Genomic DNA, 22,040 nt, shown 5'->3' with positions numbered 1-22,040 from the left:
TGCATCTGTGAACCGTAGAAAATCCTTGCACTCAGGCGATTAAGCTCCTGACACCTTTACTGATTAATAATCATGAAAAGAATAAGATCAGAAGCAAAATAAATGATCATTTAATAGAGAAACTCACAAAACAGCCCTTTAACTTACATATTCCATCATGTTATTCGTTTCACATTTCCTTTTGCTTAGTCTCCAATGCAAGCACAGCTAGACAAGGAGGAAAGAAAAAGAAGAAAAATGAGCTGTATTTTATTGCAGCACACAGACTAGCCCATTTGTCCACCTTTCATATTTTTCGTTCAACAAAAGCATCTGTTTCCATACTGTGCAATTCAAACTCCAACAGTACGAAGCTGCTCCCTGCGGCACTCACCTTGTGGTATAACCTATTGTTTTCCCATTCTAATAACTTCTCAATCGATCTTCGTGTCTGGAAGACAAATGAGAAAGAATTTTACTCTTCACTGGTCTTAGAAAAACTTTGTTTTGCAGCTGCTTTTGTGTGAAAAGGGGAGAGGTACTGGACAGTGACTGAGTACAGGGTGGTCTCTAGAACTATCAAAACTTCTCTGGCATTAAATAGTAACTAGAACAGAAACAACCCTTTATGACATGCAAATAACTATCTTCAAAATTGTGTGGAAAAAAATTAACCACTTTTGAAAAAAAACTGCTCATATATATGCTTTTCTTCTTTTGCAGCAGTTACAGCTTTAAAACCTCTTATAGCAATTTTCAAGTGATCCAAGTACAAATGTAGGAACACTGTTCCCTAATATCAGTGGCCTGAATACACTGCTTCTTAAAAGGTTGGTGTTTGAACTGACAAATGTTGCAAACAGTTGCATTTTGCAATGCTGTAGGTCAAGTACAAATGTATAATACTCTGAGCAAACAAAATAGAAATTTTTGTTATGCTTATGTCCAAATTTTAGAGAGGGAAATCCAAGTGCAGAAAGTTATATTAACTTGTACAAATGAATATTAAAAAAAAAAAATCTATGATTTGTATAAAGAGAAAATCTAGTCTTTAGGATTCTAAAGCTCCAAAGTTTTAACTGCCTGTATTTGCCAGACCGGACACTTCAGACACAGAATTCTGAAATCTTTCCTTCAAAGCCTTTTAAGGCTATGCATGGTAGTATTAAAGAAGGACATTCTTTGCTGTAAAGTCTCAGAGCATTTTCAGTATAATTATTCAGTTATATTTACATTTGAGAAATACATTCTGACATTTATGGTCATTTGACTGCCAGAATATATACTGCTTAGCTCTAAATGGGATTTGCTACTGACTATGAATAAAAAGAGGATAATTCATGGTGCCAGGTGTTAAGATGAGACCAACAGAGCTGCAGGTGCAAAAGGACGGAGCAATGACAAGGATCAAATACAACTTACTGCAGCTGCAGCTTCCTTACAAGGCATAGAGGGGTGAGGGGAAGGGACGAGAAAGCATCTCGCTGTTATTACTACGAAACACAAGTACTGTAAATGAACCCTAACAAATCAAAATAAATGCTATTATGACAAACAAGAATATCTGAACAAAATAAAAATTAGACAGCAAATTATTACTGTCCCATCAAATATTAATATTTTGGTTTTGAAATGTCAGTTACTCTCTAGCTTAATATTGAAGTGGCCACGTGGAAAGACGTCTAAGGATGAACTGTGGTCACATGACTAAAAACTAGATCTTTGCTATCTGTGAGTAATCATCACCTTGAATTTTTATTACGTTGTATTTTAGAAAGTATAAGTCAAGGAATCAGAGGGTAGAATCAGACGTGCCAGTGACTAATTTATCACATCAGTTTTTGGAATCAAGTATTTTGGGGGTTATTATTATTATTATGTTTTTAAAGACAGTGCCCTTTAACAATAATCAGCAGACCTCACTTGCTTCTTTGTAAAGATAGCCTTTTAGAGTCTGCTCTCCTTTTAAATGAAAATAGGGCAGCAGTTATGGTCACACTTTTGTTAATTTAGTTGCCAGTCAGCTCCAAATCAAAAGAAAATAAGGCTGCAGAGTGTAATTAACATTCAGTTCAGTCGTTTTGTCCCTTGTCTAGCCCCCAAGCTTTGTTAAAATTGCCATCTGAATGCTGAAGGCTGTAGGGAAATCGATTTGATTCTAATCGCACCATGAAAAGAACATGATCTAACTGCTTTCAGCCCTCCGTAAATCTGTACTAGGTCTTTAGCACAATGCAACTTCCAATTTAAAAAGCACTGAATGTCTCGTCAATGACTTTGTGAAGAAAAAAGAACAAGGAGCAGACATAAAAATTCCAATAGTTGTTTAAGCATTAAAGTTCATTTGCATCACAGCAAACCTGAAAAGGGCTGACCTCTCAAACCGCCTCTCAGGTCTATGAAGTTGTAGCCTTGACAAGCTCACATTGACAGAGCTCATTGACTCTGAAAGGCTACTCTATCAATGGTGAAAAATGGCAATAGGTTCTACTCTGAGCAGGCATCTGCCTGCCCACCCGCTGCTAAACCAATGGCAAAACTGATTCAAAACCTGAATCTACCTTGTAATCTTCCTTTCCAGGACCTTTTAATAATAGATTAAGATCACTATACAATTTAATTACATTGTTTGCCCAAAAGAGTGTGAAAAACATCTAAGCTTTTCAAATGCCAATAAAATTATATATATATTACAACATATGCACATAAATAAGAAATTGATCAGTAGCTATGTAGTATTAATTGGTTTATTTAAATAATAATCCAGTTTAAAGTCATTCTAATTAGTACGGTTTTGACTAGCATTAGATGAAAACACATGCAACCTCAAGACGATGAGTATTTATGTACCAAACCTACAATACGGTCTTTCCTTTAGTATGACTTAGGATATTTACAGTTCCCAAACCATGACACGTTATAGATACAAAAACATTAATGAAAAACAGACTGTAAAATATTTCTGCAAACCTCAGAGCTTGGGATAAAAAGAGATGAATTAAACAGCATCACACAATTCACTATAGTAAGTTTTCTTCCCACTTGACAGGTGAAAAAAAAAGCACTTGCACGTGCAGCTTAATTAATCACTGCTCTTGACATCTCAATGATTTACAGTGAGGAGCAGGTGAGGACATACAAAACCAGAAAGAAACACTTGATGTGAGTGTAGCATTTCCAGCACACTAGGATGACAAGCTTATATATTCTATCAATGGTGTACAGAAAAACCTATACACCAAATTATTTGTTAGCCACAACAAAAGCACAAATTAAGTGGAAGAGAGCTTTGCTTATTAAGAAGATTTAATACTATCCAGCTTTTAAAATTTCTCTTTAAAAAACCTACAGCAATATTTGAACAAAGCTAAAACTGCAATTCAAATAGACTTTTTAGTACACTACTGATAAGAAAGCATGTTTTGTAACATACTCAGTGAAAAATGCAGATGGTCTTTAATGCCCACTTGACAAAATTCTATGGATAATTTCTTCAGTGACCTATCTAGTTGCAATGCTTAATGAAATGTTTCTGAAAGATAACTGATTTTTAAAGATGTTCATGTCAGATAGCACCTTTTGAAAAATTCCCCACTGGGCTACCAAAAAAAGCCCAACTCTGAATATACATTAACAAATTCACATTGCTCCCAAATAAGCAGACTAAAGTTTTGCCCTCAAACATGAAGAAAAATCAGGAAGACTAAGTATGAACTTGTCATGTGCAAACAAGGCAGTATCGAATACAACTGAAGTGTTATCTGTATTACAAGCTGCAAGATCTTTCTGCTATGTCTTCGCAGTATCTAATCAAGTGAGGATGCATTTACTGATGCGGTTATGATCTGGACAGGGAGGCTGTGCAGCCAAAGGGTCTCTTCTTGCAATGCGTGACCTGGAACCTACATGTCACACCAAAAACAGTACTAATGAATGGGCTGGAGCCACCTTAAGTCCTGATGTAAGTCAGTGAATGACTGGTAGAATACCAATATTAAACTAAAGGATCTTACATGACTCTCAGCATGATGCTAATTTGAGTACCTCCCTTTGTCTTTATTTAAATGGAAAAACAATATGAACAGTAGTAACAAGATTCTCCACTACCAATTTTTTTCATAGTCTTCTGCAAACAACAAAAGAATCTCTCCCTATAACCATATGATCTTTGGCTTTAGTGCAACACTAGTCCAATAAACAGTACACGGAGACTTTCAAATTATTTTATATAAACCTTTACCACAAACAAGTATTAATAATTTTGAATCTATCTGAAAAAAATATACCTCACACTCAAATTTCAAAATACTAGGAGACCCATTTAAACAGGTTTTTGCTGATCCTCAGATGGCCAGAATTTGTATTAAACACCATGAAAGCAAGCCTTATGATCTTATCAGTACTTGAACTATGCCATCTCCTCTCACTTAAAGAAAGAAATGAAGGAAGCTAGAATTTTGTATTTATTCTCCAAACAAATATAAACTGGTCTACAAAATATGTACCCAAGTAATTTAGCTACCAGTATAAGCAATAACGTATAAACTTCATAGATAACTGAGTCACACAACTGTACGCTCACTTTCAACATGCCACAACATTCCCCAGATCATGTCTCACAACCAAATACCTTCGCAGTGTGTGAAAAAATGCACTTAAATTAATAGCTTGGGTATATAGTTTGCACACATTCAATAAAGTACTGATGAACTATATCTGTGTGAGAAATGTATGTGAACATGCTGTATACAGAGCTTGGAGGAAAAAGGCTTGGATTTTGAGCAGGACAGTGTCACTAACAGAATTGCTTCTATAGCATTTATACTGTGTGGACTGAGAGAGATGTCTACATATTTTTAAGGCTAATACTGGTGACATGAAAATGTAAGAGTCTTAATCAGAATGTGCATAACTGGATTACAGGTATCTTCCATTATATGGAGACAATCTCCACCTTGAACACTGCATCACAAAGAAAACCCTTCAGAAAGTGTAAACTGGTAAGATTTCTATCTTACTGAGGAATTATGTATTTGTGAAGGGCAAAGATGATGCAGGTGAAACCTGAGCTTATTTCAGAGTCCTGAGATAGTTGAGTATCTGCTTCAGCACGTACACTGGCTTGAAAAGGGGTCTGCTCAGGCACCTAGGTACATCTTGTACCATCTTTCCCATCACAGTCAGGATATTTCTTACTAAATATTAGTGCATGTGTGGTCATCCCAGGAACCATGCAGTATCCATGCAAGAAGGTGAGTGAAACCCATACACTGGACTGAAGAAAATATGGAAATAAATGTAGCACTCTGGTGCTCTTCATAAGAATCTGGAATAACAGCCTTGTCCAACAAATTTATTATTACTGCACCTTGTCTTACCTCATAGGGGGTTCTTCTGGGCAGAAAATGAGGCCAGACGAAAGCACAAACCGAACTTCCTCATCAGGCAAAGAAAAATGTATTCCCCAAAATTCTGGAGCAGAAGGAACTAGCAATATCAGGCTGACCTCAGGAAATTTCCCATTTTAAAATACAGCTCTGAGGATATTCCCCCACATGCTCATATTATCCATAAGCTGACCCACTTTGTATTGTTACTCTTCTCAACCTGGGGTGGATATATCATGGAGACATAAATTCAAAGCTTAATGAACCAGATCAGATCAACTACTTTCTAGGAGGATCTCTTTCTCTTTACATTGTCTGTGGATATAAAGATGGCAGCATTATTTGACATTATCTGCATGTAACAGTCTTGAGCATCTCAGCAAAAGACCTAATATACATTTCTCAGAGACTCTGATAACTTTGATTTTCAAGCTCTTAAGACTGTTTAAAAAAGTGCTAATGCTTAGACAGACATCAATGCAAATGGAGAAGGTAAATGGGAAAACACATCTTGTGTACATTATCCAGGAAAACAATGGAGAACACACTGCAGTATTATCACCAGTCCACTCACTGATGGATACTGGATGAATACTGTCTAAAGCCATGGCACAGAATGAGAAATTACCATTCAGCTAACATGAACAGAAGTGAAATGAACTGCTTTCAAGACCTCTGCCAGTATCCAAAATTCAGCCTGCAATAGAAACATGTGGCAGAGAGAGGTGTTGTCCAGGGAAGTTCCTAAAAGCTGAATTACAAAGGTCTTACATAAATTTACTCTGACTATCCAACAGACTCAAGATGCTAAGGCCAATGGATATATTAACTAGAGGAACATCCTGTATAAGCTAGGTCTCCAAACAAGAATATCTAGCTACTTCCTGTCATCTTAAGTGACTGCAGCCAACCTTTGTGGAAACCTCTTACAATGAAGAAGCCTTGTACTGAAAATGGTCTTGACACCTTGGCAAAATTAATATACTTCCCTTGAGAAGGCCTGATGGAGATGTGGAGAAATGCATTTTGCAAGGCAGACAGATGTTGAATTGATCCCTGAAGCATCAGGATTATAATTAGTGTTGTTATCCTGACCTTGAATTTATAGAATAAAAGTGTTAAACACTTATTTAAGATGAAATTCCAGCTTTGATTCTCTGTCATTTTCTTCCTGCTGAAGGACATTCTCACAGAAAGAGCCACAGAAGATAAACACGGAAGACAGAATTGACCATAACAGAGACAAGAACAGGATTTAATCTCCACCAAATAACTCAACCCGTATCCACTGCAGGGAAATTACAAATTTGAATGTGGATGAAAACTGAAGAAACTCATCTCCACGTCCTTTTTAAGGTTACAGAGATGTTAGCTTGGGCCTTCGCTGCTTATTTTCAAAATATCCAGTAAAGTGCTGTGTAGTATAGTTCAAGGCCCAGCGCAGGTGGAGAAACTAAAGAATCTCAGGTTACATCTCTACTAGAAAATGAAACAGCACCCAGAAACATTCTCATTCACTTGAAGCCAGCTGGCAGGGAAAAGCTTACATCTATATTAGAAAGTTTTCTTAACCTCCAAACCACCCATAGTGCCTGCAGCATTCTGATAAAGCCTAGGAATTGTAACACAATACAGGCCAAAAGCCTGCCAGGGACCTTTCTAGGAGTACAAATTATAAAGCTCCAACTCCTAGGAATGTTCCCAGGTTTAATTTATTAATATATGGGAAGCCTTCTTGCTATCAGGACCAAGGGGCCAAGAATGGAAGGAAAGACACATGGGCAGAAAGACTGAAAGGCAGCACAACACGGCAAAATAACTTTAGCAAAATAACACAGAAAAACAACCTCCGCAAAATGCAATATTTCAGTGTGTATGCCAAAGAGGATGAGCCCTTTGAAAGGGAGAGCCTCTACAGTGTCTTGTCTGTCTAGCACTGAAGCAGGAAATTACAGAATCACAGGTAGCCTCATCCTGTTTTGTCCTATTTGAAAAATATTTTCATTATATTATTGTTGGTTTATTATTTATATTGCATTTACTACATTATATATATATTATTATTATTATATGGAATTTCCTATTCAGAAAAAATAAATCTAGTTACCCTAAAAAAAAAAAAATTTCCATCACCATCATCTTTGTTCCAAATTCAGTACATGCGTTCCAAACTTCAGCAAAAATAATTTTTACGGGAGACAAAATGAGAAGCAACTAATCACTTTCCTCTTTATAGGTACATTTTATTTGGTAGAAGACTTACGATATTTTTAGCCTTCTCTTTCTCAGATAAACTGCTCCCTCCCCCAACTCTTTCATCACTGGTCAAGTTTCTTGTCCTACTTTGGGGACTTTCCATCTGGAATAACTTATTACTCTCTTTATATGTAGTGCTTAAGTCACTGGCAGTGCTCCACTTAAGTAGAGAAGTATTAAGCAGAGAAGAACAACATTTTACCCTGCTGTGCTTAAAAGACCAAGTAAAACAAACATTGATATATCCCAGAGCAAGACTGGCTTTGAGGAGAAGCAGGGAGAGAGGCAGAGATATGTCATTACCTCATACATAATCAGCAATCCTTTTTTTTTTTTGGGGGGGGGGGGCAACACTGCAGTCTATGAAGTTATTCTTCAGTAACGTGCTTTGTACTTGTTTTGTTTTTATCATATGAATTTCAGATAATTTTGAATTCTAATTCTTTCCACAGAAGTGCTTGCATATTCTTCCTCTTTGGCATCATCTACAAGTTACTAAAATCAAGCTGAAGGCAGGACCCTAAAAAATGACCCTTCCTAAACTGATTTCTGAAATGACAATTAGTTATAACATTTTGAACGTGTTTTTTTCAGAACAGTTCTATATTCACTATGTGAAATTCACGTAGCTCACATTTATTTGAAATGTGTCAAATGGGACAGTATGAAAAGCAATATTAAAACCATACTGCATTATTATGAGTTCTTCTATATACTCTAGCCTTGACACTGTGAAGGCTTTATAATATGAAAATGTTAGTCCTATTTATAAACTTCTTTTGATTAATATTAGGATGATCAGAGATGTCATACTAATTTACTAGTATATTTGACAACAATGGTAATGAATGCGTATTTGATACATGCAAACTCTACTTCAGAAAAGTCTTACTGGGCTGACTAAAACCAAGGTAGAATCACATGTTGTTCTGGTTAAGATAAACATAATAAGTATGTTAGAATTTTAAAGATTCTTCCAAATTAAATTAGCATATAAATTGTCAGAGCAGAGATAAAAGCATTAACAGTCTTAAGTAACTGTCTCAAGGAACTGTTTGGAAAAGTATTATGCGATCAGAGCTCCAGTGCCAAGTCCCAAGCAGATACAGAGGGGCGAAGATATATTTTTTCTTCAGTTTTGCAAATACATGAAATGTATTCATAGCTGCTACAAACTGAGCTAATGTGTTTCAACATCAGTATCATCTACAGACAGGCAAGACAACTGTATCTAAACAAAATTCATTCCAGCTCCTCCACCACACATTTAATTTCATCAATACTTTGGAAAGCAGTAATTAGCTTATGTTTATACAGCACTTTGAAGATGTAAACTGCTATGCGAGTGACAACTAATGATGAGGCTTAAGTAGCATTCATCGTCTTTGTGTGAATTCACAAACAAACAAGCAGCTCTTGAAAGCATTAGTACAGATAGCTCTTAAATATCTCATTCTACTCATTTTAAAAGATTGCCCATGAACCTTCTGAAAAAAATGCTTAATGAAACATGCAATTTACTTGCAGAATAGAAGCTTTTTAGAGATCTAGAGGTACTGTAATTCTATCATAGCTTTCATTGGTACTGTTTCTGTTGAAATTATTTATCCCATTTACACATTGGGAACTACAGCATTTAGTTAATACAGAAAATGAGTGTCAATTCGTTTGAAAAAGTGGCTTCAAATGGGGACCTCAGCCTGTAGTGCTTTTTGAATTATAATTCACTATGTCATTCTTTTTATTTAAGGAACAATACCTTAAAGACTTAATCATTCATTTGTACAATCTGGAACTTGTCCCAGAAAGGACAGTACAGTCTATGAGTGAAACTGCTGAGGATCATTGATGATCTAGATCTGCAAATGAGGGACCATATTTCCTGTAATTTTCATGCAGCTTTTATTCACCAAAATCCAATCAAGATTAAAAGGAGAGAGGCAATAAGATATTGAATCAAATTAAACATTTATTTTTTTGGTGAAGGGTACCAGGCCTTTTTTCAAATACTTCAGGGCAAAAGAAGAAAGGAAACAATACTGTACAAAGACTTCCAAAACTAGCATTGAACAAAGCACTGAAAAGAAAAATACAGTGAAGGAAAAGCCTTCACTGGATGGAAATGGATTAAATGATATAATTAACAATTATGCTTACAAATGTCTGTGATTTAATAAATTTCTAGTTTGAAGCACCTGCTGAGTTAAGGAGAGAAACCCATGACTTATTTTTCACTGCACAGAAAATAAGCATATATTCTCATTTTATGCATAATCATTGGAAGTTTTTATGTAATTTCAAAAATCATATATTCTCATGTGATAGCATTCCCACATTAGACAAAAAAAGACTATGAAAGGCAGTAAACACACAGAATACAGATAAAGAAAGATTAAGAGAATTATTATAATCTCCACAAAATCAGAAACTGCAGTTTTCATTTTGTCTGTGTAAACCTTAAAAAAATGTTTCCCTGAACAAGAACTGCAAAGTACAATGCCAGTTTACAAGTGCAGTAGATTGACTTAGTCTCATTAAAATGGGCATTTCTTAATTGGCCATTCTGAGAAAAATTACTATTTTGCATTAAAAGTATTTGTTTAATTAAGACTGTTGTTCCATTTAACAAAAATCTTATCCTGAGAAACACTCCCACTTGTTAGATCTCTGTATATGCAATTTAACAATACAACTTTGCTAGTCTTCTAGTTCAGCAAAAAACAATTTGCACTTAGGAACTGTCAACAATATAATCTATCTGGTTTGGCTACAATACAAACAGAGCAGATTCAAAAAAGGCAAAGAAAGATAGTATATTTTTCTTGTGCAATTACAGCAAGTTATACACAAATTTCAGTTCTACATGTGGACATGCCCCCATCCTGCTTTCAAAATCAGACTAATTGTACTATCTTGGGAGTCTTTTATGATCTTGTAGCAAAGGGTGTAACACAGGCAAGTTCCAAATAACTCTTTTCACTAGAAATCAATCACTTATGACAGGGCTGAATTAGCAAAGTGAGTCTGTCTGGACAGTAATTCTCAAAGAAGTGTAGGTACTATAAGATAAGTAACCTTCTGTATTCTTCATTAAGAGACTGTTGCTCAGGTTCTGTTGGCTGACCAGTAAGCTGCACTTCTGACTTTCTGAACAGATACTCTGATTATGTCTAAGGATTCTACTCTCCCTAAAAATTGTTCTAAGTTATGAGTGTCAGTGGAAAGGAATCCATTAAATCTAAAAGCTGAAGGGATGAAGCAGCCATGGGTCATCCCGGATCCCTGTTTCCTCAAGAACTGAATCTTGGATACTGGCTCTTGTGGCTACATTTATAGCTGGAGAGTCTTGTCTGTGAAAGGAGGTCTGAAGAAGTCAAAGCATGGAAGGTCTTTTGATCATCAGAACCTTCTTCCAAGATACAGTAAAAATAAAAGACTAGCAGTACAACAGTTCAAATATAAGGAGTGATTACTTTACATTGAATATCTTAGTTTGCCATGTATCAGCAAAACCTGTGGCACAGCAGTAAGCCAAAACACTCTATGGATTTAAAGTTTTTTAGCGCAAGAATATGAAATTGCTTAATTGTCAGTTTTGCTGGAATCTACTGGGCAGATCACGAACTGCAACCTAGATGAAGCAGGTTATAGTCACAACTGCTCTCAGCTTGCTGAGCGGCCCAAGGTAACTCAGATCACGCATTGACTCTCACCGTCTCCATTTCCATAAACAGATATGATTAGTTTCTTGCACTTGCCACAGCACTTTGACATGAACTGAGGGGAATTCCAGAACAAAAGAGAAAACCTTACAAGCTTGTGGACATAATTCAGTACTGAGATCTTAAAGGGCACAAAACATCTAACTCTAGGTCAGGGGAACTAAAATGGTTTAAGTCACTTTCTGTTTTCCTAATCTGAGGCTACTGAGAAAAAGTTGAAACCACATAAAACTATTTAAGCAACTCAAGTGACGATAGCTCTTCACTGCTTTTCTGTGAACAGTAGTCCTGACTAGAATCATTACAAATCCTGCTGATTATTTCCCACACTAGAATTTCCTAATAAGTCCTTGAAAATATTCCACAGCTGTCCTGCTTAACTATTATGCCAGAAGGGGGAGAGTGGGGAGAAGTCTTCTCCAGCCAGATCCAGGATTAAGAGTTTCAATCTGGGCAAGCATTCTTGCCCCTTTCAGTTTGCCTTTAAGAGCAAGTTAATTTATTCCTCTCTATACAATACTCCTCAGATGTCCAACTGACGCTAAATTCTGGACTAGAGGACAACCAACCCTCTAAGCAGACCTCTGTTAGCCACAGTGCTGATATGGACAAATAATGGTGCCACAACATCTGAACTCCCCAGATGGAATTAAATAATTTTTAGTCAGAGGAAATAGTTGAGCTGCCTAAACTTAGGCATCTAGTGCCATCAGAAATGCTGTAGGGTGTCAGAGGCCAGACCAGAGACTGGGACACGAGACAGGACCCACGAAAGATCTCTACTCTTCTGGCATGGCGAACAGATGACGTAGGATGTGCTACTCAGCCTCCGCAATGGCCACAGATGCTATGTTTAGGCAGCAGAATCCTATCTTCAGTTTCACTAATGCAGGACATTCAAGCTTGAGCCTGTAAGTCACCCAATTTTAGGTGCAGAAAAAGATGTGACGTTGCTAAATCATCTCCTGGTATCAGTTTTGATAGGAAAAAATGAGAGATTTACCAACAATCTGGGCAGTACTTGTAGGGTTACCTCAGGAACTTCAGCCTCAAGTTGCTGCCCTTGTTCCTGCCGTTCACTCTTCCAGAGACTCGTTTTCTATCTTTCTGCAAACCACGAACCACTTTCCAGCCTGCTCTGAACAGAACATCCACATATTTTTCCCAGATTTGTCCTTTTGGAGGGGAGCTTACTTTAATTCCTTACCCCAGAAAAACTTCAACTGAAGCACTTCTCTAACTGTTGCTTTATTGGGTTCCCACACAGACCCTCCTTCCTCAGCTTCGAAGTCTGGTTTCTGGCCTCAGATGCTACAAGCCCTTGCCTTTTTCACCATGTAAGTTAAAACAATGTATTAAAAAAAGTTGATTAATAGTGACTTGTAGTATTAGATTAAGAGGCACCAGACAGAAGATGTGGGCCTGTAGCATCATGCCCCCACCAAAAGCAGATGACATCATTTTATACTACCATGTAACATCCTGCTATGATTTCCTGCTACAACAGCACATTATGTGGGAAAATGAGTCATATACTAACAGCAGCAGTAGCATGCGCTTCAGACATTAAAGATGGACAGTAGCAATGCAAGCTTCCCTTGTGTTTGTAACGAACAGAGCTAGGCCTGGAATGGAAAAGGTAGTCTTCCCTCCAAGCCAGTTAAATCACTGACTTGTCAGTGACCAACAATCAACCAATTTTAATTTGCTGTAAACAGAGTTTCAGGATATACATATATGATACTTCTACAGGAGACCCACTAGTTCATGACACCTTAAAGACCTAAAACCTAGCCCCAAAACCTTCTGATATATTTCACACTGAAGCCAACAATATTTTTTTCATGGACTCCAACATTAGCAACAGGGTTAAGACAACTTTTGTACCTTATTTTGTATATGATTAAAACTAGTCTTAAGCAATCTCTCAAAAAAATCAAACGGACTAAGTATTTAATGATTTATTTATTTTTAAGATAAAGAACTGAGGAAACTGCAGATGTTTTCTTAACACAGAAAGTTAGATCATACAAAAAAGTGTATGGGATTTGTTATGTGCAGTGTTCATTCTATAAAATTTTTTTTCGGTACATGTGGGTTTCAAGCATCTATTTTGCTTTTGCAGCATTTAATGATACCAACTTAAGACTACAAAAGCAGCTTGCCTAATTCCTGGTTTTAATGAAGCCACCTGCATGTGTGAGTATTTGAGCAGAAACTCAGAACTGCAAATCAATATCAAAAAGATGTGCAAAGAAAATTTTAAACTTCTCTTAGACTGCAAAAAAACACATGATCACCGCTAACTTTAAAACACCTGATTTACTAACCAAGTAAAATGAGGACTTGAATAAAGAAAAGCATGACAGTGTCCAGTGTACTGTACACAAATTTGTAGTATTAAGAGATATTACACAAGAAAGAATACACACCATTCTTGCCAAGAAGTGGAAGGACAAACAGTACCAATACAGGAGAGGATGTGGAAGCACAGAGACTTCTTGCAAAGAAGTGAAATGGGACTAGGCAAAGAGGATATTTATGTTAATAAAAATAGAAGAAATGGGAGGGTAGCCTAAAAATTGGCACTGAGGAAAGGAAGGTGAAAAAACATGCACATGCAAGGGGCTTCCACTGTGAACAATGCACTTGGCACTCAGTGTTTACAGAGACAACACACTACTTTCAAACCATTAGTGTACAAAATCTTATTCATTTACAAGTTCGAAGGAAAATCTAACAAATAAGTCAGTTACTGTCTTCAAAAAATTGCCTGTGTAAACAAAACTTATGGCTATTAAGACCACAGTGTAATCATTAACTCCTCACAACAGACTGCCAATCAATCACTGTCAAATTCTGATGATCCTAAGCAGGGTGTTACAAAGAAGATGATGTTAATATAAAAAGCATTTTGAAAGCTATTTCAATATTATGAAACATAAGTGTTGTACAGCACATGGTCCTCTCTGATAGATTCAGCTACACTACCACGCATTGAGTTATAAGCTCAAAATTTGAGTGGTGTCTGTTGTACCTTTACGTAGTATGATAAGCAAAGCTGGTAAGTCCTATCATACAGCCTTTACAGGCAGAGAAAATGCAATATGAGAACAAAACAATACATTTCTGACTTTGTTTTTTTTTTTTTAATCAAAAATGATAAGAATAGTTCAACTTACTCTTTTACTGAGGCAGATAACTGGCCACATACTACAACCCAAAGTGCAGCAGCAGCAAAGGCATCCACAAAGTAGCCATCGCACATTAACTGGAAGGTTCTTCTTAAGACAACTGTTAACTCTACTGATGCTGGCTTTAAATTCTTCTGGTGCAACCTATGAGGAAAAAAAAAGAAAACCTAGTACCACAGCAGTGTGATTTATCAATTACTCTTAAAAAAGCTGCATTATACCTAGAACTCTTGCTTTTATAACAAAATCTTACTCAAATTCCAAGTTCTTATTCACAGATACTCACCTTTCCAGTTAAAGATGAAGGAAATTCTGCTTCAAATTTGTTGCTCAGTCCGAATCTGCAAAAATAAAATGAAGATACCAAAAAAAAAAAATCACACAAAAAACAATATACAACACAAATTAAAAGCATCTCATAATACAGTGAGAGTTATATCAGAGCAACATCAAATTCAAAAAGAAATATTCTTTGCTAAAAGTAATCCTCAAGATTATCCTAACAGATGAAAATGAGGGGAAAAATTCTATTATTGTAAACAGGTTGAAAACCATCCTGCCCATAGTTTCTTTTTAAAGTCGTTGAAACTGTCGACTCTTCCCCAAACTCTTCAAAATCCTTTTAAGCAATAATAGCAAGTGTGAAAACTGAAGAGAAGTACCTGAGGGGGGAGGCATAAGTAAATTAATGCCACAGTTTGAATTTTTTTTCTCCCTAATGCATGTGTATCTTGAAAAAAAAGTTCATCCACTGTTACTCAACTCAGAATAATGAAGAATGTAAAGTTATGAAGGAGTGAGACAATCTGGAATTACTGCCTACTCTGGATTTCAGAAGATTTAAAGATAACAGGTTCACCTAAAGCTCAAAGCAAATGTGAATATCTTCTGGCATCCAATATGGAGAAGAGCTTCTAATACAGACTATACAGTTTTACAAATCCATTGATGAAACTCTATGACTGGCCTCTAATAAGCTAAATAGCAGTCAGTGTAAAATTTAAGTTCATAACCTTCTGAATATAAACCAAAGCAGTCTTATTATCAGATACTACAAACACCACAAATCAGAAGTTAAATTGCTCAAGAACACTTGAATACTGGCAGCAAGACCAATTACATACAACTCAACTGTGTGCATAAAAGTTTACTTGAGGCTTGATGGTTGAAGATACCAAAGAAATAATTCACTTTGACAATACGCTTATTGAACAGCTAGGTATTCTTCAGATGTTTTTCTTCCTAATGGACTGAAGGATCTGCATGCCAATGGAGAACTTCGTCCAAGTAATCAGCTGGGCAGTCAAGTGCTGTAGCAATGGTGAGGCACTCCGAAAGGACCTCACAAAACTGAGTGGACAAAAAGATGGCAGATGAGCTTCAGTGTAGATAAATAAAAGGTGCTGAATGTTGGGAAAGCTAATCTAAACCACATTCACATGATGCTGAACTCAGACTGGCAGCAACAGCTCGGGAGAGAGATCACCACTGATGATTCTCCTAAAATATCAGCTCAATATGCAGCAGCAGCTAGAAATGGCAACAACATACTAGCAAGGTGATTAACAAAACACAGAGGGCATCATTTTGATTCTACATAAAATCCTGTTATACCCACACATTCAGTACCATGTGCAGTTCTGGCACCCATGAAGGACTTCGTGTAGTTAGAGAAAGCAGAGAGAAGAAAGACTGCTATACTAAGGGGATGAAGCAGCTGCCTTATGAGACTAACAAGGCTGATACTAACTTGGAGAAGAGAAGGCTGAGTGGGAATATGATCAAAGTACAAAGATTCAGAAAAGCAGTGGATAAGGTGAATGATTAACTGTTAATCATCAAATCCCACAACAGTGGGCACTCACTAAAACTATTACAAGATTGGTTTAAAACAGATAAAAGAAAGTGCTGGATTTAGTGGGGACAAAAATAAAATTTCCCCCCAGTCTCCTGCTTGGAAATAGTTGCATTACTTTAGTAGAAATTTACAAACACATTAAGACAGACCTTCAGTGTGGAAGCCTTGACCAATACAGTTATACTAAAGTTATAAGCAAGTGACAGTAACTCTGTAGCTGAGGCATGTGGCAATGTTTAATACATCATAGGGCAGCTAAACTGGAACAGCAAAGGCAACTCTTCCAGCTACCAACTTCATTCCAAGCTTTCCACATCACATTTCATTACCAAAAAGCAGGTAGTAAAAAAAGAATGACTCCATACATTAAAAGCTTTGGTAAGTAAATGATGTGATCCCAACCTTATCACTCTTGACTGCATGCTGTAATCCAGAAATTAAAAGACTAGAAATTCCACATAACACTACTAAAGCTTCACTGTACAGAAACAACAGCTCTGGCAAAGAACAGCAAAAACAAGGTCTGAAAAATCAAACATATTATATCAATGACACTTTGGAACTGCATTTCCTCAGACAGCTATCCTCATCTAGCACTAGCTTTCTGTTGCACAATTCTCCATCTTCAGTGACCCATACATTTTTCTGCCTGCCCTATGCCTTTCCCATTTCACATTACGTCCTCAACAGATCCATGCTCACCTCATGCATGTGTACTTTCTTTAACCTTCCTGGAACCTGAAAAAGTGTTTCTTGAACATGTCTCTGCTTGAAAGGTTCATCTGAGCTCCTGCCCTTGTATACAGTGGAGAGAAGGAAATGATGAGAGGTGGAATCTTTGAAGTATAAAAGATTACAGTATAGACTCAGCCAACCTGCAACCTCTTCTCAGCCTGCAGCTTTGCTCTTCCTAATGCATCAAACCAACACACAAACAATCCTCTTCCCCCAATTTAATGGGGACTAAACCATTTTTCCATTGCTCTCAATTTGGCCCTTTAGTTCTGTATGTTCACAACCCTTAGAAAACAAATATGTACTCCATCATTCCTTAACACTCTCCATCCATCTCTTAGTCCTGTTTTCACTCATATGTCCTTGATACAAAGTAAGCTGCAAAAATACATAAGCAGACTTAAGTTAATAATAAAGGAATGTACTTGGGTCAAGTTATATCTTCTGATGTCTTTTCCCCCTCCAAACAGTTACTTTACATTGCACATAATGCACTAAGATGACAACAGCACAGAAGGGCATTTACTAGTACATCATGGCTGCTCTGCATCACTCTGCTACTGCGAAAGACTCGTAAATCCAACTTCACTGCCTAATAGTCTGGTATATATAAGACACATCTCAACTGGTCAAAACCAGAAAAGCCCAGGAAAACAGTCTGTGGAAATACAACCACACGAGCTACCACTATCCTATTAGCAATTTCAAACCCATCACGTATGTATCTTTCCACAAAAACATGTTTTTACAAACAAGTCCAAAATACCTTGAATTTTCAATTCATTTAGGTAATGTATATAATGCTTTACATTTTCTGACGTTTTAAGATTCTTGCCATTAAGAGAGACAACCTCAAGTAACTAGAGACCACCTCAAATATTATTTCTGTGTACCACGCTATGTAGAATCTGCTGGTGTGAAAATTGTTTACCTGAAAATTTAAAAATGGCATTTAAAAAAAAAGTTTGAACATGCCAAACAATTCTAAAACAGTGACTTTAAGAATCTAACTTTCAGCACTAAAAATATCCCCACACCCTGAAAAGAGAAAGTCTTCATACATTGTATTTGGATAGTATTTACCTGTATTCCCTTGATTGCTTTTAACTACCAGGCTTAGAAAGGACTCTCACATATTTCCACTGTCTGTTTGATGCAATCAAGTAATAGTAAATGCCTTTTCTGTAGTCATGGAAATGACACATTTCAAACTCAACATTATGCCTTCTGTGCAAGATTAGAGAGGATACAACAATAGACTATGAAGAGGAAGCTTTTGTTTAAATATACATATAGCAGAGGCAGTCAGCAACTCTTTAAACTGCATAGTCAGGGAGAGATCTGGTACTGTATTGTTACTGGATTTGGTATTTGCTTTACTTTATCACCGATAATTTTTTCAAGACCCTAAAAAAGCATACATGTTTTTATACTAAACAAGACATTAATTCTACATATAGGACCTGGCCTATTCCTTAAATTCATCAAGTGAGTGCTCTGAAAGTGAGCTACATTTAGTAATAAGCTACTTGATCAATGATGAAAAACTTAGAAGCTTTACAAAAGGCAGAAGTGGCTGGCACAATACAGTAGATGGAGATCTTGGAAGCACAAGTTCATATTTCATTGCTTGTCCAAAAGCTAAAGAACTAATATTTTGAGGAAGATCTTAAAGTAATAATGACCAAGTGAACAATTAATGAAGCAACTACAACTTCCTTACTAGTCATAGACAGGCTATGCAAGCTTCCTTGTGCTTCCATTAATGGTCCCTGACCTTATCTCACATATATTACCTTTACCCATTGGAGAAGAAATCAACGTTTGCCTCCATTTCAGTTCTTTACACTTCTGCGATTGCCAGCAAGACAACCATCTAATGATGGTTTTGATCTGCTTAGCAGAAACTGACTAAGACTACGGGCTTACTTTCAAAGAAGTTAAACAGCTATTGGATGGTAGCAACTTCTGATCCCAATAAACTACAAAACAAAATCATATGTTTGACAGCTCAGCTACATGCTTCTATTACTTTAGTGATCTTCCCTTCCATTCATCATTCTTCCAAGCCTCCAAATCTCTCTCAGTATCGTACCATGTCTTATCCCCTGCTTTTAACCAGATAACAAACTGTACTGTCTGGCAGTTGGTATTTCATAATACCAACCAAATATTAAATTAGTAATGTTAAAAAAGTGCTATCTTCCTACACTAAATTTAACTCCAGATTTCTGAACAGATCAGTATCCCAAAACCAGTACAGTTCACAGGAGTCAGAAGTGCAGAATACATCTTCAACTTCTATGCATCTGTCACAAGTTGAGTCCTGCTCTACAGTGAACACAAAAAAAGGAAGTTTGTATGACTGCTTTGTGTCTCCAGGTTGATATTTTAACCTCTGAAACTGTTCATCATAACTGACAACTGCTGCGCTTCAGTACAGAGATCCCAACAGAACTGACTGCAGGAAAAATACCCCGATTTAATAGGTTCTTGAGAAAGACTACATTAACTCACTTGTCCCTTGCTGCTACATCTTCAGGGACACCAAATGCTCACGAAACAAAACTCAGAACAACTCCCGTGTTAAACACACTGACGCAATGTTTATCTTAACATGATTTTAGATGTACCCATTCTGTTTATCTTAACATGATTTTAGATGTACCCATTCAACTTGCAGACTCCCTTTTTTTACAAGTCTTCAGAGCTGTATTAGCTGCCACGTGTTAAATGGGATGGAGTAACTGAGATATAAACAACCCTAGGCGATAGCACAGGCCAGTCACGCACAGACACGTACCTGTTATATGCATATTCACACACATAGACATACACACACACACGCACCCTATTTCCTGTCAGCTCGTCATTTCGAGCAAATACTTTACATTCCTCTGTTAGTCACAGCCCAAGTCAGAGCCGTTTCCTCCGCGCCTCCCCGGAGGTTTGCTCTCGAGAGCGAGCCCCGGGCGGCACCCAGCCGCCGGCGGGGCCGACGAGAGCCCTCCCGCAGCCGCACGGCAACCACGGCCACCGGCGGCGAGGGGGAGCGCGGGCGCAGCCCCAGCCCCGGCCCCGGCCCCGGCCCCCCGCTCGCCCCTCCCGACGCGCCCCGACTGTCGGCTCGGCGCCCCGGCCTGCCCCGGCCGCCCCCAGCCCGCCTCGCCGCCCCCCCGGCCGCGCAGGCCCCGGCGCGGCCCTTACACGGTGACATGGCCGGAGCCGCGCACCACCACGGGGTCGGGCGAGTACTTGAGGAGCTGCTCCTCCAGCGCCCGCTCCTCGTCCTCCTCCTCCTCGTAGATCTCGTCGAAGTCCGCCATGGCCGGGCCCGGGCGTCCGTTGAGGGGGCCGCGGCGGCGCGGCGCGGCGGAGCCGGCCGGCGGGGCCGCAAGGAGGGGGCCGGCGGGGACCCCCGAGGCCGAGGCCGGGGCGGGCGGCGGCAGCGGGAGCCGCGGCGAGGCGGCGGCGGCTGGGGCTCCGGGCGAGGAAGCGCCCGTCACCCTCCGCGGGGGGAGGGGAGGGGAAGGGTGGGCGGGGCAGGAACAACAACAACAACATCCGGCCGCCGCTGCCGCCCGCCCCCGCCACGCCCCCCGGCCGCGCGGGGCAGCGCGCGGGCACTGCGCCTGCGCGGGCGGGAGCGCGGCGGGCGGGAGCGCGGCGGGCGGGGGCGCGCGCGGGGGCCGTTGGGCGGTGGCTGGGCTGTGGGGTGGGTGGTGTCTGCGCTGCCTCCGCTTGCGGTGCCCGCTCAGACGTGCCCCTTGGCGGTGCTTGGGCGAGGGGGGGGGGGATCGTTTTAGCCGGGTATTTTCTCACTTCTCCTTTGTAGCCCTTTTGGGGCTTCCATGAAAGAAATTGGAGGGGGTTGGGGCCTGCTTTTAACTGAGGGGTTGCTCGGTGACACCGAGAGCGACCTCTGTCCCCCCTCTTGAAGCAATGTGTGGGAAGCGGTCCTCACAGGCCGGCTGAGCTGGATGAGGGCTAGTGCCAAACGTTTGTATGTCCCTGGGTGCTGTCGGTGTCTGGCTCTGCCGGCCCACCCGCAGCCTCTCCTGACGTCCAGGGAAAACACCACACTGAGACCTTTATTTGCCCAGAGAGCAAAACAGACAAACAGTGCAATTCCAGAGGAACAGTCATTCCCCTTTTAAGACTATAAAAAGAACAACAACAAAAAAAACCCGCTAAAAATGAACAAGACTCTTGTTTTCTCTCTGTAGTTTTGGTATTGGTCATAACTGAAAGCTAATGCAAAGGCTGGAAAACAAGAGTGAGAGCTTAACCTTAGCAACAGGTAGGCGGTTGGCTGTTGTGACAACCGAGGGAGGCAGGGCTGACATGGGATTTAGCAGTAGCAGGATGCCATTTAAAAAGGGAGAATGGCCTTTTTGAGTGACCTGGTGGATCATGTTCTTGCCAAAGTATTTAGATTTTATGTATTGATACGGCAGTTATAGGGGTATGAAACTGGAGTTGAACCTGCTCTGCATGAGTGTTTAGTTGCTTGCGTGAATAAACTTTTTCAGCTCTGCCTGATGGCACTCTGAAGAGGATTCTACATTTCCCTTTTCGTAGTATTTTACTGTGTATATCTTAATTACGGTAGCCTCTTTCTCATATTATTCACTGCTAGATCGTATTTCTCTGAAACCTTTAGTTCTTTTTTCATATATTGCTACAGTATATACACTAGTCAGCTTAATCTCTGAAAGACTATGTTGCCACTTTATCACTCATACAAATATTAGCTGTGTATTTCTCAGGAACAAAATCTATACAAATATGTAATGGAGTCAAGGCCTGGTTCCTGTTGCGTTACGTAAAACCAGGGTAGAAACAGTATTGTTGTGACATAGTCTACTATCTTTGTACACTGTCTATTCTATGATCTTCTATCCTTGCC

General features: G+C 38.9%; 1 protein-coding gene across 1 annotated transcript in view; it reads right to left on the bottom strand.

Annotated features, from left to right (window-relative positions):
* The window catches only part of CHIC2 (cysteine rich hydrophobic domain 2), a 30,763-nt gene extending 10,101 nt beyond the window's left edge, over positions 1 to 20,662 (bottom strand). The window contains exons 1-5 of the mRNA XM_064511147.1: positions 20,339 to 20,662; positions 14,825 to 14,879; positions 14,527 to 14,682; positions 374 to 430; positions 148 to 207 (exon numbers count right to left, since the gene is read on the bottom strand). Coding sequence (XP_064367217.1) covers positions 148 to 207; positions 374 to 430; positions 14,527 to 14,682; positions 14,825 to 14,879; positions 20,339 to 20,457 — 447 coding nt within the window. The 5' untranslated portion in view covers positions 20,458 to 20,662. The remainder of the gene's footprint in view (positions 1 to 147; positions 208 to 373; positions 431 to 14,526; positions 14,683 to 14,824; positions 14,880 to 20,338) is intronic.
* Positions 20,663 to 22,040: the final 1,378 nt, after the last annotated feature.

This window comes from Dromaius novaehollandiae, chromosome 4, assembly GCF_036370855.1.
Source record: "Dromaius novaehollandiae isolate bDroNov1 chromosome 4, bDroNov1.hap1, whole genome shotgun sequence".
Lineage (NCBI taxonomy): Eukaryota > Metazoa > Chordata > Aves > Casuariiformes > Dromaiidae > Dromaius > Dromaius novaehollandiae.
The sequence above is the reverse complement of the archived record's forward strand: the minus strand, read 5'-3'. Positions and strand labels throughout refer to the sequence as shown.